This window comes from Zingiber officinale, chromosome 6A, assembly GCF_018446385.1.
Source record: "Zingiber officinale cultivar Zhangliang chromosome 6A, Zo_v1.1, whole genome shotgun sequence".
NCBI lineage: Eukaryota > Viridiplantae > Streptophyta > Magnoliopsida > Zingiberales > Zingiberaceae > Zingiber > Zingiber officinale.
In genome coordinates, this window is record NC_055997.1 from 138,671,338 (window position 1) to 138,688,832 (window position 17,495).

Consider the following 17,495-nt stretch of genomic DNA (forward strand, 5'->3'; position numbering starts at 1 on the left):
AAAAATTAATTTTATTCTCTAAATATTATATTATAGAGGAGAAAGAAGAAATAGGGAACCTGATATATAGTATATTAAAAACTATATTCAAATTTAATAAATTAATTTTTTTATCCTAAATTATATATTTAGAATAGAGAAATAGGTGTGAATATTCTAAAATATTTTATACATTGAAAATTAATTCTAAAATATATTAGAGTAACTATCTAAGTAAATATCAATTGTTTATGAGCTAAATGAAAGGATTATCCATGAGTTCTTAAGTTGAAACTTGGTGTGTTTGAATATGTCTTTCTTTATATCTTAGTCATCTATACAACTAAAAGATGTTGGACTTCTTGACTGTCCGCTACGAGCGCTTCCTGATTTATCCTGGTAACCTGTGAAAAATATTTATGGGTCGAACCAGTGATGTCAAGATTAATTAATGAGACTAAATGAATTTATCATTTTTTTCAAATAAAAGGATTTTCGCACTAAGGGCTATGGTACAACACGACGTATCTAGGTTGTCACCTAAGCATCCATGGTTCAATCCCTAGTGATGGTGAATTTATAGGAATTTTTCCTCTAAACGGGGTGCACAATCAAAAGATATTGGACTTTTGAACTGCTTGTTGTGAGCACTTCCCAATTTACCCTGACGATCGATTTCTCTTTAATAGATAGCAAATTTCTCCTTAATAGGCCGTAGGCCTGAGCATATTAACTATCTGGTAAATAAAAAATTTATGTGGAACTAAATCGATCATCTCAAATTTGTTCAGTGAGATCATTGGAGCCCGTGATCTTGGTGTATTGATTTTATTTATATGCTTATTGTGCGTCCATAGTTGTTTTCTATTGCTGATCACCAGCATCAATAACCCCATCTTCAAAGTAATCTTTAATGAGAATTCGAAATAACCTAAGCAAATGCAATAATGCTGTTACATTCTTACCACTAATCTCACTCGTTCTTTGAGATCACAGGCTTTCAGATAGTAAGGTAAACAAATAAACCAAGTTGCATAATAAATCACTTATAATGCATATGCTTGTGTTCTTCAGACTAGAAGGATAGTCAACCTCAGCAAGAGTAGCATGCTACTTTGGTTCGAATGAAGAGTCTAATGGATGAACCATTGCAATTCTAAAGTGATTCAAAAATTAATACCACAGGAGTCCATCCAGATTAAATCTATATGAGATTACAATGACTAGCATGCAGCAAAATATAATAATAATAATAATAATAATAATAATAATAATAATAAAAAAGCAGATAACACCAAAATATAATAATAATAATAATAAATCAGATAACACCCAACTATTAGTAATGACAATAGTATAATAACTAGTAATTTACCATTGCAATCTTGCAGAGGTTCCTCAAAATGAAGACAGAAAATCCCAGAAAGTAATTTCTTTTTTAAAAAAAAAAAATCCGCTATTTTAACAGTCCCCTAGTGCCGACCCCACGGATTCGGCCCACGGATATGAAAGTAATTTCTTTCAAACTTGAACAAGAAACGAATTAGAATCCTTTAAGTCAGTCTTTTTCAACACAAGTTGAACACTGGTTAATCCATTTCCTTCTTTTCTGTCTGACGAACAATACAACATGGATAGAGATAGAATAGAGTCAGCTACAAGTTCAACCTTCTGTAGAAACATAGAACAGAGTTTGTGTAAGGTCTCACAACATCTTGCCATATCACAGATTCTGCAACCCGGCATTCTCATAAAAGATAATGAAACTCTGCATAAACATGGTAAAATGTATGGTTTCCAGAAAACTGTGAACCTTGAAATCAAAAAAAGTTTCACCTGAGGTTTCCTGATAATGTGTCTCCATTGATTTACTAAGGCTATAATGGACCAGAAACCTCAATACAATGCAAAGAATGAATAAAGCAATGAGTAACTTGTAAATGGACCTTACTATTTAGAACTTATTGTGCAGGAAGTTGCAGTTTAGTTTAACACCAACTGGGCATTGTAAAAGTAATAGTTGTATAGTTCTTTAACTACAATAACAAAACCTTATGCCAACTATTCAAAGTATTTCGAACTGTATCATCCAACAATCTTACATTTTGGGAGAAACTGAAGTCGTTATAGGTTACATATCCAAAATTGCCAATTCAAGGATAAAAGTAATAATTGGAACCAATGACTCTGTCCTTAGACTACAATAGATAGGTAGTAAAGACATATAAGTAGCCATAAACATTACAATGCACAGTTAGATTCTATCAAAACCTCATCTACACGTGCTAGTCTACTAGAAATGTTGATGAGGTGTCGCATTGAATGAATGGGGAAAAATAGCAATCTGATACCATGATTATCAAATTAAGATTAAAAAAATATACAACCAACTAAGAATAAAAGTCCACTGGATTTATCTAAGCACACAACCCAACAAAGAGGCGAAAAAGCAGAACTAGCCTAAACAACAAGCCTAGATGACTTAGTTCAATCTTCTTCTCTTAAATGAGTGAAGTGTGCCTCCATCAACATCATAAGAACCAGATGTGCTGCTTCTACCTCTCCTCCTCCTGTTTGGAGATGATCCCACACTTTGAGGTTCTGCTGGGGCCTCAGAAGTAACAACATCACCTTGAATCACAGCCATGGTGCTAGAAGCAGAGACCTGATCAGCAGACAATGCTACTTCAGCTAGAGGCCTGCTAGTGAGAGCTTCAGTAGTTGGAGGATCAACCGATGTAGAAGCACCATTTCCATCGTTGCGATTCAACCTTCCAACTACTCTCTCAAAGTCAGCTGCGATAGAAGTTAAGCGATCAGTGCCACGTTCATGCATAAATTGGTGCCAAAGATCAACACCATCTCTAAAAATAGAATCTGTCGTACTTCTGTTTGAGTTAGGCACATTGTTTGCAGGCTGTCCAAGGTCTCCAGCTATGGATCCACCTTCGGAATTCATATCCCTTTGCAATCTTCTTGCCCTGAGCCTAATTAAAGCTCTGCGTTGCACATTTTCATACAATTCTTGGAGATTTGGGTCTGCGTGTGATTCATATCTACTGCCAGTATGCAAATGCTGATCCAGAAAGCGTCTCCATGTTGCCGCAATTCCCTCACCCAGTCTCCTTGAAACAGGCCAAAATTGCTGCCTAAAGCTCTCTAATCTATTTCCACTTGGCCTTGGTGGTATTTTAAGAGTAGAATCTCCATCTTCCGCGCATTTCTTCTCAGCACTTGATTGTGAACTCCCTCTACCATAAATAGGTGTGATATTTGATTCATTTACCTCTCCCTTGCATACAGGGCATTCCTTATGTTCTGAATGGACATGCAGCCACTGATATAAACATGGCCAGCAAAATAAATGACCACATGATGTAACAACAGGTTCTCCAGCCATATCAAAACAGATATTACACTCAAAGTTAGCAACATTTCTTCCTTTGTCTTCACCTTCCTCTTCTGAAGCATCTGCTGGAGTGTTTTCGGTCTTTACTTTATGTTTCCCATTGCATTCCGAAGGTCTTTGGGAGATGACTACATCAGGAACTGGCAGCTCAGTATTAGGTAATGACGGGGATCCAAAACTAAATCTCTCTCCGACCTGCAGAAGTGTAGACCGAAATCTTCTGGTTGGCCGTCGATGACTAGTGTCGAGGAACCTCCTGAAGCAAGAATCTGATGGCCGAAGAAGCTCAGGCTGCGACGACGTTCCACCTTCCACAGGCAGGAATTCACGAGTTGGAGAAGAAAGTGCTGGATAAAGGCTAAAGCTAGCTGTTTCATGTTCTTGTGAGCTTGTGGAGCCAGTAAAATATGGCGGCAAATAAGCCACGGCAGCATATGGGAATGTCGGTGGCGATGTAGGATCATAAAGAGTTTGAGGGTTGACATCCTGAACTGAGCGTTCTTCAGTGTCCTGTGAAGCCGGTAAGGAATGGAGAATCGGAGGAGAGTACGAGGCATCAGCTCCTTCAGGTTCAGGGGATAGTCCAAACTGCCAATATCGCCCAAAAGAGGGGTAGTAGGGGGGGTCCGGAGTGCCATCACTATCCTCCGGAAGAGCAACCGGCAACTCAGGGTTGTACTCCTCGTGGGAGGGAGAGTACGGAGGATGCGACTCCGATGGTTCCACAGCGCCAGACATAGGAATCGAAGAACCCCTTTCCTCGACGGTGGTGGTAGGAGACGACCAGGGCAACGAGTTGAGTGAGAGATCAGACCCTAGATCGCGACTTCGAGAAGGCGGAGAACGAGGCAGACCCAAATAGAGGTTCAGATCCATCCTCCTGCAACCACAAAAAAAAAAAAAAACATCCCAGTAAAATCTGCGGCCAGCCAAACAAAAAAGTTCAAATCTTGGCCCTCCGGAACTAATCTAGGGTTAGGGTTCCACATTGGCCGACGATTCTATCCTAAAACGAACGATCTGCGCGTATTGCGTCAAGATCAAAACGCGAATCGAAGACAGATTTCCACGGCGAAGAAGAAAACGCGATCGCATAACATGAAAGCGAGCTTGGATTAGGGAAGACTCACCAAGATTTGGGGGCGGAGCGGCGACGACTCGGTATTGGGGCATTGGGTTTTCCTTTTTCTTTCCTTTTCGGCCCCCCGCAGCAGCCACGGAACGAGAAGAGTACCACCCATCCTCCCTTTATAGGGACTGACGACTCGGCGGAGTAGATGTGCCAGCTCATCTTTGAGCTACGCTGCACCGTCCGATCAGATTCGAGATCTAACGGCCAACATCTTAGACACACCGCCAAAAATGGAATGGAACGGAGCGGAACCCAGTTGGCTGATATGATAATCTTGGTTACCTGTCAAAACGACACCCGTTCTTCTACATGCTTATTGATTTGACGACCGTTTGGGATCCGTTGCTTTGCCGAATAATCATGAAGGTATCGAACAGGGCTGAACCGGAGCGATACGTGCAGTAATAATGGATTCTTCAAATCTAGAGAAGTGTAATTTGCGGAACTTCCCTAATTATGCTTTTCTAATAGGAGTGAATCTTTCATCTAATTATTATTATTATTTAATTATTTTCAGTTGAACTGAATTGGAATGTGAGAGGGGCACTGAACATTGACTCTCAATTAAGTCCCAAAATTTTCATGATTAGGTTCTTAATTTGTATTTTCCCTTCATAATTTGTGTGTAAAAACAATGTATTAGTCTTATATGTCCAAATCATCCTACTCGTCCAATTGGCAACGCTAAAGAGGTATTCAATGGAAGTCCTATGGATCAAATGTGCAACAGATAGATATTGTTGCACGACTCCAAATTAATATCTCACAACGACGCATCACATGGCAAATGGATTCCTTCAACACTATGGAGGCGTTGCATTTTCTTGCATTAATGGTGGAGTGCCTATCCATCTCACAACATTTTTGAGCAATCTTCTATGAATTGTCTTCCATAGGAAGATCTTTGATATGTTTGAAGATATTCTTATTGCTAAATCCTCTTCGGCAGTGGGTGTAGATTATCATGTTGGGACTCTTGCATCACATGCCAGAATTTGCATTAGTGAGGCATGCATTTGAGAAATGTGGAGGAAAATTAGTTCACTTTTGAACAACCAGAGAAACAATATTTTCAAGTGGTCGAGTTCAATCGGAATATTTTGATGTATTTAGTAAAACATTTAAATTTAATTTGTATTTCTGATGTGCACGTCGAGTATGCATGGCTTTAGCAATATGCACATTCATTTCAAAAAGTTTGGTTGATTTTGACAAAGTTGAGTCAATTTGTGCTCAATGGATTGAAGATATGGAAATTAGAGTGTTGGAGCTTTGCAGAAGCTTATAAAACATCCTAAGGTAAGGAGCAATGAGCGATCATGGATGTGATTGTGATATCATGAGTTTGATAGCTCCAAGGCTTTGTATGAGATGTATTCAGAGCCGTAACTTTCATAAGGCCAGAGAGGCAACCGCCTCAGGCCCAGCTCAATGAAGGATCCATTTTTTTTTAATTATAATAAAAAAATGTGAGACATGAATCTTAAATGGTCGTTAAACCTATTCTCATGGCTCCGAGGCATACATCGACGCATGACTCTTCTTTGCACGTAATTTATTCTTCGATGTTGCTCTTCTTTGCACACAATTTTTTCTACAATGTTCTTTCTACCAAGGCATGGATCTACGGAATAAGAGGTAATCATAATCTTCTTCTTCGACCATCTTCTTCGTCTTGCAACACGTGACACTAATTGTAACCTAATTGTGCAACAAAGATCATTTATGCGACCTAATCGCATCGATTCTCGCAGTGGTTATCTCACTCGACGCGGGCTGGCGGTTGGCCTTTGCTCGCGTGACCTAATTGCGTAGCGTGGGGCTATCACACGCTACCTCAGTCGCTTGTGATAATTGCGACCTAATTGCATGGTGGTCACTACTTATCGCCTTATTACTGCTTGCGGCTACTGCATTGGTCTTAGTATTACAGGATACACTAAATGAGCTATCAATATTGTCGATTGAGAAAGAAAGAGTCCGACAATTGAATTATACAGATTTAATAAATATTTTTATCTTTAAAATATCTAGACGAGTAGTGTTTATATAATTATTTTAAATATTTATTAACTTTTTATTGATGTAATATATTTATTTTTAGTTTATTTATATATTTAGTATATATGTTATTTGTAAATTGAACTTTATTATTAGTTACTGTAGTAAAAGTGTCACTTTTTAATATGCGCTTCAGGTCCCGTCAAACACAGGTACGACTCTGGATGTATTCCAAAGATAGGAGGAACAAATGGCATAAATCAAGATCGAGAAGCTTGGTTCATCTAATGGATCACAGGTCTGATACAAGGTAGGCTTTAGGGTGGCCTAGTGAAAAATGAACCGGAGGAAGAGGGGGACTAGATGGCATAAAACAAGTTTGGAGAACTTGGTAAATCAGATGAACTAGAGGCATGATGAGGCAGATTTTAAAGCGAGTAGCATCAATGAAATTGAAGACCTAGAAACATGAAAACATTAGAGATTACATGAGTGAAATGTAATTTTGTAGTCTGTGCTTTAGGGTAACATCATTGAGGATGATTTATTTAGTTAGGTAATGATAAACTATTGATGCAATTAGTCTCCAGAGTTTCGATCTTTGATAATGTACTTAAGTCCGACCAATTTGACAAGGCTGGATCCAAACAACACTTGATGTTTGGAAGAAAGAAATCTAGTCAATACTAGATGACTAGCAAAGGTAAGTCTTAAAGGTTAGGCAAGTGAGAAGTCTACTATGTGGCTAGTCTTAACTGGAGGCTAGGAAATGAGAAGTCCTAGTTAGTGAAACTAGGTAGTGGAAGCCCTAGTGAGTGAAGCTAGGCTCTAGTGAGTGAAACTAGGTGTTGGAAGTCCTACTGAGTGAAGTCAGGCAATAGAAGTCCTAGTGAATGAAGCTATGCTCTAGTGAGTGAAGTTAGATGGTAGAAGTCATGGTGAGTAAAGTTAGGCGGTAAAAATCCTAGTGAGCGAAGTTAGGTAGTGAAAACCTCTAGGGGGAGATAACCCTAGGTAATGAGAAGTCTTGGAAGAGTAAACTTCAAGCATGTATGATCGCATGCTTTTCGATCGAACGTGTGCGGTTGACCAAACCAGCAAATCTTGAAAGCTACTAACATTGATTTACTTTAATATTTTATATCTATTGTGCTAACTTGGTGTTGTATGAAAGTCTTAGTTGATCAGACACTAAGCAAGACCAGAGAAAGTTTAAATAGGTAAGGAGGATCAGATGTTTGGTAGGTAAGGTCAGGTAAGCAACTAAAGGAAAGACCCAATGAGAATGAGCCTCAATGGAGCTATAGACGCTAGTCCAACTTAGATCCATTTTGGAAGTCTAAGTTGAGGCCAAGACTAGATCATGATTTTGATAAGACAGAATCTAACTCATAAATGTTATTATATTTCATACTATTATTTGTTATGCTAACTCTATGATGTAGGAAATTAAAATTTTGATTGGAGTTAGGGCATTCCATGCGCCAAGAAGGGATCTAGATGTACAGGTGACTAGAGAAGATCTAGGTGCTTGGAATGACCCGAATCTAGCTTCACATGTAGATGAGTTGGTACATGCTAAATGGCTATCCTACGTCAACTTCTAGGTGTCCGGGATTGGTCCAGGCACCCGAGAAGTGATAAAGGCAACTCAGATAAGGCTTCATCGAGGTGCAGCCACGTCAATAGTCCAGGCGCCCGGAAGGGATCCAAGCGCTAGGAGATGGATAATCTTAGTGATGAAGGTGGATCAGATAAGCTTTAGTGGAGGCATCTGGGGGTGGTCTAGGCAACTGGAAAAGCCAATAAAAGCAACTTCAACCGGCAACTTTAGATCATCAATTCATACAACATTTCTACATGATTTCTTGACCGTTCAACTGCTCCAACTTCATACTACTGTTGTGCTGTAACGCTACTACACCCGACTACTACGAACGAACCAACACCAACGCACAAGTGCATTCAGATTTTGTCTAAGTATTGGGTAATAGTTTTGCTTAAAATTAATTATTGCATAAAGAAAGTGTAGGATCGAAAGCGCTAAAAGGGGGGTGAATAGTGCTCGTGGCTTTCACTTTTGTTTGTTTCGGAAAACTCAAAGTAAATGCACAGTAGAAATAAGAGAGAGACAAATAGAACAAAGACACCAAGGATTTACTTGGTTCGGAGCCTGTGGCGACTTCTACTCCAAGGTCCACACAGGAGAGTGCTTTCGATGGGAAATCACTAGTCAATCGAAATAAGTACAAGTACAATGAGTGATTACAAGTAATTTAAACTTTAAAGAATACCAACAACTTGAAAATATGGATCTTCAGCGCGATGGTTGTCGGAGCAGCTTTTGAGCGTCGAGGAGGTATTTTCTGAGCAACTCAAAGAAGTGAAAGTTGTTCGTTATGTTGTACCGAAGCTTCTGGTCGAGGCTACTTTTATAGGCTATTCTGGGCACCCGGAACCCCTCCAGGCGCCTGGACCACGTGGCTCGGCCACTCTACGTGTGTCATATCAGCTTGCAGATAACTTTTGGGTTCCGGGCACCTAGACTGACTCCGGGCACCCGGACCAGCTCAGGACGCCCGGACTGTTGGTGCAATATCCCTCAGGTCAAGGTTGACCTGGGTAACCAAGCTGAGTCTTGGTTTGGGTTTAGATGTTTGACAATAAGATATTGATTGAAGAAGAGTCAAGTAGGTCAAGGTTGACCGGATACTTGACTGGGAAGTCCTAACTGGGATGTTAGGCAAAATGAAAGACCTAGTGAGTGAAGTTAGGCAGATGGAAAACCCTAGTGAGTGAAGCTAGGTGAAAGTCCTGGTGAGTGAAGCCAGGCAAGGGAAAATCCAGATGGATCAAGGATGATCGGACATCTGGCGCTGGGAAGTCCAAGTAGGTCAAAGGATTGACTGGATACTTGGCATGAAAGAAAAGTCCAAGTAGGTCAAAGGGATTGACCGGATACTTGGCACAGAGAAAAGTCCAAGTGGGTCAAAGGGATTGACCGGACACTTGGTAAGGGAGTCCTAGCAGGTCAAGGGAGTGACTAGATGCTAGGCATGACATACCAACAGGTCAAGGTTGACCGAATGTTGGTTTGGGACTTGGTTTTGGACAAAAATCAAGTGCTGGATCGATCAGTGGATCGATCCAGGATCTGGATCGATCAGTGGATCGATCCAGACCTGTCCCAGCGAACAGAGAGCCTCTGGATCGATCCGTGGATCGATCCAGAGGTCCCAATCGATCAGTGGATCGATTGGGACGCGGCTGCTTCGCGCGATAAGCGCTGGATCGATCCGTGGATCGATCCAGGCGCTTTTTCCAGAGCACAGAGGCGCTCTGGATCGATCCGAACTGGCGATCACGAGCTTTGAGAGTGCTGTGGAGGAGCTGGCGAAGATCTGAGATGAAACGATGAAGAGATGCTGCAGCCAACGCACGCCTGCAGCTCAAATACGACGCAACGGTCGGATCCCGATCGATTCGAATCTTCCCAATCGATCGGGGAGGCTTTGGATCGATCCACGGATCGATCCAGAGCGCCTCTGTGCTCTGGAAAAAGTGCCTGGATCGATCCACGGATCGATCCAGCGCTTATCGCGAACCGCTCCAATCGATCCAGCGATCGATTGGGACCTCTGAATCGATCCACGGATCGATCCAGGCTCGATTGGAATGGCGGATCGATCCATCGATCGATCCGATGATTTTGTCCAAAACCAAGTCCCAAACCTCCCAAACCAACATCCGGTCAACCTTGACTGTTGGTATGTCATGCCTAGCATCTAGTCACTCCCTTGACCTGCTAGGACTCCTTACCAAGTGTCCGGTCAATCCTTTGACCCACTTTCTCTGTGCCAAGTATCCGGTCAATCCCTTTGACCTACTTGGACTTTTCATTCATGCCAAGTATCCAGTCAATCCTTTGACCTACTTGGACTTCCCAGCGCCAGATGTCCGATCATCCTTGATCCATCTGGATTTTCCCTTGCCTGGCTTCACTCACCAGGACTTTCACCTAGCTTCACTCACTAGGGTTTTCCATCTGCCTAGCTTCACTCACTAGGTCTTTCATTTTGCCTAACATCCCAGTTAGGACTTCCCAGTCAAGTATCCGGTCAACCTTGACCTACTTGACTCTTCTTCAATCAATATCTTATTGTCAAACATCTAAACCCAAACCAAGACTCAGCTTGGTTACCCAGGTCAACCTTGACCTGAGGGATATTGCACCAACACGGACTAGTTGCGGGCCTCAGACCAACTATCTTCAGTCCTTATTTTCTGCAAAACAAAGTTAGTCCAGGCAAAAATAATATACATATAATATGAAATTATGACAGCCTTTCACTGTCTAGTTCTGACTTTGAGTTTCTTCAAAACTCTAGGTCGAACCGACGCCTACTATTCCCTCTTGGGGGAACGCATCCTCACCTACTCCTCTCAAGAGAGTTTATCTATTGCCAGATCTGTCCTCCAGACCGACTGAACTTTCTGCTTAGGGTTACCATCCCTAGGACCTAGGGTTACCACCCCCTAGGACCTAGGGTTACCACCCCCTAGGACCTAGGGTTACCACCCCCTAGGGTTTTCCACCTGTCTACCTGCAGCTAGGACTTTCCACCACCTAGAGTTACCACCCCTTAGGATTTAGGGTTAACACCCCCTAGGGTTTTCCACCTGCCTAGAATTCACTAGGACTTTTGCCTAAGACAACTTAGGACTTTCTTACAAACTCAACAAACCTTGTTAGATAACAAGACAATTTAACTTTAGACCCTTTGACATAATCAAAACACAGGTTCGATCGTCGGATACTTCCCACACCAATAATCTCCTCCTTTTTTATTATGGCAACACGGTTCAAAGTTAAGTAAAACATAACAAGATAATTAAGGCATTTAAGCATGAGCATAACTAAAATAATAAAAAATTTCCTTATGCTCTGCCTTTCATTTAAATTCTTAACTTTTTCTTAACTTTGACTTTTCTTTCCTCCTTTAACATAAATCAAAAATAATAAACAGAGAGAAGGTTGTTTTACACATAAAGATAAAAAAAATATTTATTCTATTTAAGCCCCCCTGAAGCGTAGCACTTAAAAAACTTAGCTAATTTTTAAGCGTTTGTAAATGAGTCAGAAAAAAAAAATCTTAGCTAAACTTAGCTTTTTAAAATAAGTGCTTTGAAACATATTTAGCTAATTTAGAAATGTTTTGAAAATACTTAATTTTTTTTTAAAAAAAACTTAGCTAATTTTTAGCTTTAAAAATAATTATTTTGTCAAGTACTTAACTTTATAAAGATTTTGAAAAGGGCTTAGTTAAAAGTACTGAGCATAAAAAGGATTTTAATTAAAGCTTAGTTTAAAAAATTTGATAAAAACTAAGTTAAGTACTTAACTAAAAAAATTTTTGCTTAGCTTAAAAATAATTTTACTTAAATACTTAGCTTTTAAAAGTAATTTTTGCTTAAACACTTAGCTTTTAAAAGTAATTTTACTTAAACACTTAACTTTTAAAAGTAATTTTTCTTAAACAATTAGCTTTTAAAGATAATTTTACTTAAACACTTAGCTTTTAAAAATAATTTCTTGTAAAAATACTTAGTTAAGTAAATAATTTTTTTAAAAAAGAAACTTTATCAAGTACTTATCTGTATCAAAACTTAGTTTCTATCTTTTCAAAAATAATTTATTTTTCTTTTCAAAAATAATTTGAACTTCCTCTTTTATAAAAGTTTATCTTTGAAAAGTAATGCTTTAATAAAAATTAATGTCTCAACCTTCCTTTCATTCTCCCTTAATTAATGCCAAAAACATATGAATATTTTTTAGGGTATCCTAGAGTCCAAGAATGTAAAATAAACATAAAAGTTATTTATTTTCCTAATTTTCCATCTCATCTCTTCTAGGTTATCAAGCATATTTAGTTTATGAGTTTGTATATGATGGAGTTACGTTAATCTTGAAGATGATTTTATCTATAATTTTGAAAAATATTTATGATATTTCAAATATAATTTAAGTTTAATTTGGATTTTTTTTTAAAAAAAACTGAATTTGAGAGTTTAAAATATATGTGTGAGTTTTGAATGACTTTGAATTTCAAATTTTGGAATATAAGTTTGGATTTTGAATAAGTTCAAATTTCAAATTTTAAAATATAAGTATAAATTTAAAATTTAAGGATTAATTAGCATTTGGAAATAATTGAAATTTTGAAGGTTATTTATAATTTGAAGATCAATTAGATTTTAAAGTTAATTAATATTTGAAAATTAGATTGTGAAAGTTAATTATAGTTTTGAAATTAATTAAGCTTTTAAAATTAATTAGACTTTTAAAATTAATTAATTATAGTTTTGTAATTAATTATCATTTTGAAATTAATTAAACTTTTGAAATTAGCTAAACTACTTTATATATTAAACCTAGGACCATCTCACCCTTTTCTAGATTTTCAATCAAGGAACCTTATAGGTTTTGTGAGATGGTTAACTTTATCTTTGATTTAGATTATCATCTAATGATTGATTTACATTTGAGTTAGACTCAGGTTTCACAATCAGCCAATTAAATATTCATTTAAAAAATTTGTTGGTGCAATATCCCTCAGGTCAAGACTGACCTGGTTGACCAAGCTTGAGTCTTGGTTTGAGTTTCGATGTTTGACAATTCAGTTGTTCATTTGGGGAGATTGTTTGGTGTAATTCCCCTCTGATCAGGGTCTGATCAGGTTGGTTGAAGAAGAGTCAAGTAGGTCAAGGTTGACCAGATACTTGATTGGGATGTCCTAACTGGGATGTTAGGCAGAAGGAAAATCCTGGTGAGTGAAGCCAGGTGAAAGACCTAGTGAGTGAAGCTAGGCAGAAGAAAAATCCTAGTGAGTGAAGCTAGGTGAAAGTCCTGGTGAGTGAAGCCAGGTGAAAGACCTAGTGAGTGAAGCTAGGCAGAAGAAAAGTCCTAGTGAGTGAAGCTAGGCATAATGGAAGTCCTGGTGAGTGAAGCCAGGCACGGGGAAAATCCAGATGGGTCAAGGTTGACCAGACATCTGGTGAAAGTCCAAGTAGGTCAAGGGAGTGACCGGATACTTGGCACGATGAGGAAAAGTCCAAGTGGGTCAAAGGGATTGACCGGACACTTAGTGAGGGAGTGCTAGCAGGTCAAGGGTGACCGGATGCTAGGCATGATGAACCAACAGGTCAAGGTTGATCGGATGTTGGTTTGGGGTCTTGGGACTTGGTTTTGGGCAAAAACCAACAGCTGGATCGATCAGCCGATCGATTGGCTGGAGCCCAATCGATCGGCCGATCGATTGGGGTGTCCCCGCGAGAAGCCTTCGTCCCGATCGATCAGTGGATCGATCGGGAGGCAATCGCGAGCGCACAGTAGCCTGCTGGATCGATCAGTCAATCGATCCAGAGGTCCCAATCGATCAGTGGATCGATTGGGAAGCTGTGATTTGTCGCGATGAGCCCTGGATCGATCCGTTGATCGATCCAGGCATTTTCCGAGAGCACAGAGGTGCTCTGGATCAATCAGTGGATCGATCCAAAGCCTCCCCGATCGATTGAGAGCAATTCAATCGATTGGGATCCGACCGTTGGCGTCGTTTATAACTGTAGGCGTTCGAGAACTTCAAAACAACTCACGACATTCATCTCAGATCTTCACCAGCGACTCCACAGCTCTCTCTCAAGTTCAGATCGCCAGTTCTTGAAGATTCTTGGAGGTTCTTCCAAGTCAAGAGGCAGATCAAAAGCAAGAAGAGAAGTTAGGGTTAGGGTTTATTGTAAGTTTTTGCTTGTATTTCATATCCTTTCCTTTCTTCTTGTATTGAGAGTTTGTAAAGGCTTCTCCACCTTCGGTAGTTACCGTAGAGGAGTGTGTTTCATAGTGGAGGGTGCGTGAGTGTGTGGATCCTTGGATTAGTCACCTCTTGTGAGGTGGATACCAAGTAAACCATCCTTGTTAGCGTTGTATTTTGTTTCTTGTACATTTTCGCTGCACATCTTTGAAGAAACAAGCAACGCCAACCACGAAGCACGCGACGAGCTATTCTCCCCCCCCTCTAGCTACTTTTCAGTCCCAACAAGTGGTATCAGAGCGAGGTCGCTCTTCACCGGAATCATCGCCGGAAGGGGCAAATAAAACCAACAAAGCTAGAGGGTGAAGAAGTTGAAGCAAATTCATCAAAAGTCAAAGATTTCAAGAAGCTCAACTTCAAGATGCAATTCCAAGATAGACTTGGATTTGACACAAGGGTGGCTCCACCGTACACATCCACAAGCTTCGATTCTTGGAAATCAAGAATCGAAAATCTTCTTATGATGGAGATAGAGCAATGGTTTCCTCTTATGGAAGGCTTCGAAGCTCCAACGAACTCAAAGGGAAAAGTCCTCAAGAAAAGCAAATGGAGCAAAGAGCAGATTCAAAGGAGCGAGGCAAATGATAAAGTGACCAAGCTTTTGGTCAGCTTATTGCCTAGCCACATTTTGGCTCAAATTGGAGAATTCAACGATGCCAAGGAGCTTTGGAGCAAATTGGCAACAATCCATGAAGAACCCTCCACTGTACCAAATTAAGAGGAATCCAAAGAGGGCGACTCATTGGAGCAAGATCAAGTGGAAGAGGACTCCAAAGTTGAGAGATGCTCAACTTCTAAAGAAGAAGAAATCCAAGAAACATCATCCTCAAAGGAGTACAACCAAAAGAACAAGGAAGGAGCATATTCCTTGTTTAACGTGCAAGAGGATGAAGAAGAAGAAGAAGCCTCCACCTCTAGGTTTGAGGGGGAGCAAATTTCGGTGACACCGGATCAAGGAGAAGAAGAAGTCTCCACATCCGGGTCAAAAGAAGAAGAGGATGAAGAAGCTTCCACCTCCACAAGTCAAGCTAAATCAAATGGAGGAGCATCACTATCGGATCAAGAGGAAGCCTCTACATCCACATCACATGGAGGACCAAGTGTCATCCCTACATGTGAAGGTATAAATATTTCATTTAAAAATAAAAATCATATTATATGTTTTGAGTGTAGGGAGAATGGGCACTACAAGAGCAAGTGTCCCATCTTGGCCAAGAAGAAGGGCCAAGTGGCACCCAAGGGCAAGGAGAAGCCCAAGGAGACCATCCCCATAACAAAGAAGAGTAAGGAGCACATTGTGTGCTTCTTGTGCCAACAAAGAGGGCATTACCGGAGTCAATGCCCTAAGGGGAAGAAGGTGGTCAAGGCTCAAGGAGGAAGCTCAATTCAAGGGGGAGCCTCTAAGGTAAAAAGAAAGGTATCTTTTATTGAGCCTACCCCTTTAAATTATGGTAAAAAAACATAATAATTCTAATTTATATCATTTCAATGCTATTTATCATGAAAATAGGAGGCATGATAAAATTAAGGAAAGTCATGTAGCTTTTCATGCTAAAACCACTACACCTAGGGCTAGGAATGTAGATAAAAATCTAGGCAAGAACAGGAAGGTCAATAACTATAAGCCTAGAAATAAAAACATTCAAGGATTAAATAGAAAACTTAAATCTAGGGATTTATGGGAAGAAAATCAAGTCTTGAGTGTTAGGACCTTCGGATGCGGCTAGAGAGGGGGGTGTGAATAGCCGACCCCAAATTCTCGTTTCTTCCTACAATTTGAGTTAGCGCAGTGGAAATAAAAGATAGAAACGAAAATGGAGAAGATCAAACCTCAAATGCGACGATATAACGAGGTTCGGAGATGATACTCCTACTCCTCGGCGTGTCCGTAAGGTGGACGAATCCTATCAATCCGTCGGTGGATGAGACCCCGGAGAACCGGCTAATAAAAACTCCTTCTGGGTGGAGAAACCTCGCCACAATCTCTCTTGCAACAGCAAGATCAGCGTACAAGAAATACAGCAAGAAGCCAAGAACAATATGAATGTAAAAATACTAGTTTGCTTGCCTTCTTGTCGACTGTTGATGAATCAGCAACTTCACGGAGGCCAACCACAGCAGCAACTATCAGTTGGAGACCCAGCCGAGGGAAGCTCACACGAAGCTTCAGTAATGGAGAGCTCAGCAAAGCTCTGATCGCAAGGAACAAGAAGGAGCAAGAAGAAGAGATTCACTCTACTATTGAGGCCCTTGATTTATATGAACCTTATATGAACCTGCGAAGAAGAAGAAAGAAGAAATCTAGCCGTTGTGTCTCAACGGCTAGACCTGGACCGATCAGGCTCCACCCTGATCGGTCCAGGATGGATCTGATCGGTTAGGAGACGATCAAGCCCTACGCTGATCGGTCCCCAGACCGATCCCAACTCTCACAGAGAGTTGGTTGCGATCCCTGATCGGTCTGTGGACCGATCAGGCCCTAGGCTGATCGGTCCCCAGACCGATCCCAACTCTCACAGAGAGTTGGTTGCCAGAGCCCTGATCGGTCTGTGGACCGATCAGGCCATTCCTTCTCCCAATCTATTTGGTTACTGATCGGTCACCAGATCGATCAGGTGACCCAGTGTACCACTGGATCGGTCAGCAGACCGATCCAATTTCCCAGCCTTAAACCTAAAGAATTCCTGATCTAGAGAACGAGCTACCGAGCCCTCTCTGACCTAGTCCGGAGAACGAGCTACCGAGCCCTCTCCGACTTCCACGTCCGGTCCAGAGAACGAGCTACCGAGCCCTCTCTGACCTAATCTGGAGAACGAGCTACCGAGCCCTCTCCGACTCCATCCAGTCCAGAGAACGAGCTACCGAGCCCTCTCTGACCTCCCATGCCAAGCTTCCATACTTGGACTTTTCCCCGTGCCAAGCTCCCTGCTTGGACTTTTCCCGTGCCAAGCTCCATCCTTGGACTTTTCCCGTGCCAAGCTCCCTACTTGGACTTTTCCGTGCCAAGTCTCCATACTTGGACTTTTCCGTGCCAAGTCTCCATACTTGGACTTTTCCCGAATCAGGTCAACTCAAGTCAGGTCAACTCAAGTCAGGTCAACTAGGT

At 40.7% G+C, this 17,495-nt stretch overlaps 1 protein-coding gene across 2 annotated transcripts; it reads right to left on the reverse strand.

Moving 5' to 3' along the window:
- Positions 1 to 2,312: 2,312 nt before the first annotated feature.
- On the reverse strand, positions 2,313 to 4,705 carry LOC121998309. Of its 2 annotated transcripts, XM_042553168.1 has the most exons (3): positions 4,519 to 4,705; positions 2,866 to 4,268; positions 2,313 to 2,775 (listed from the first exon to the last, which is right to left on the reverse strand). In XM_042553168.1, the coding sequence occupies exons 1-3, from the start codon at positions 4,677 to 4,679 to the stop codon at positions 2,462 to 2,464; spliced, it is 1,878 nt and encodes a 625-aa protein (XP_042409102.1). In that variant the 5' UTR covers positions 4,680 to 4,705; the 3' UTR covers positions 2,313 to 2,461. The 2 variants fall into 2 exon arrangements, with proteins under 2 accessions (XP_042409102.1, XP_042409101.1); XM_042553167.1 differs by having other exon boundaries at positions 2,313 to 4,268.
- Positions 4,706 to 17,495: the final 12,790 nt, after the last annotated feature.

What these genes read in the sequence shown, in the direction of transcription:
- LOC121998309 (XM_042553167.1), bottom strand. Translation starts at nt 4,679, where the DNA reads ATGAGCTGGCACATCTACTCCGCCGAGTCGTCAGTCCCTATAAAGGGA. An exon ending in CGCTCCGCCCCCAAATCTTG is followed by an intron (nt 4,269 to 4,518) that starts GTGAGTCTTCCC and finishes TTGTGGTTGCAG; the next exon opens with GAGGATGGATCTGAACCTCT.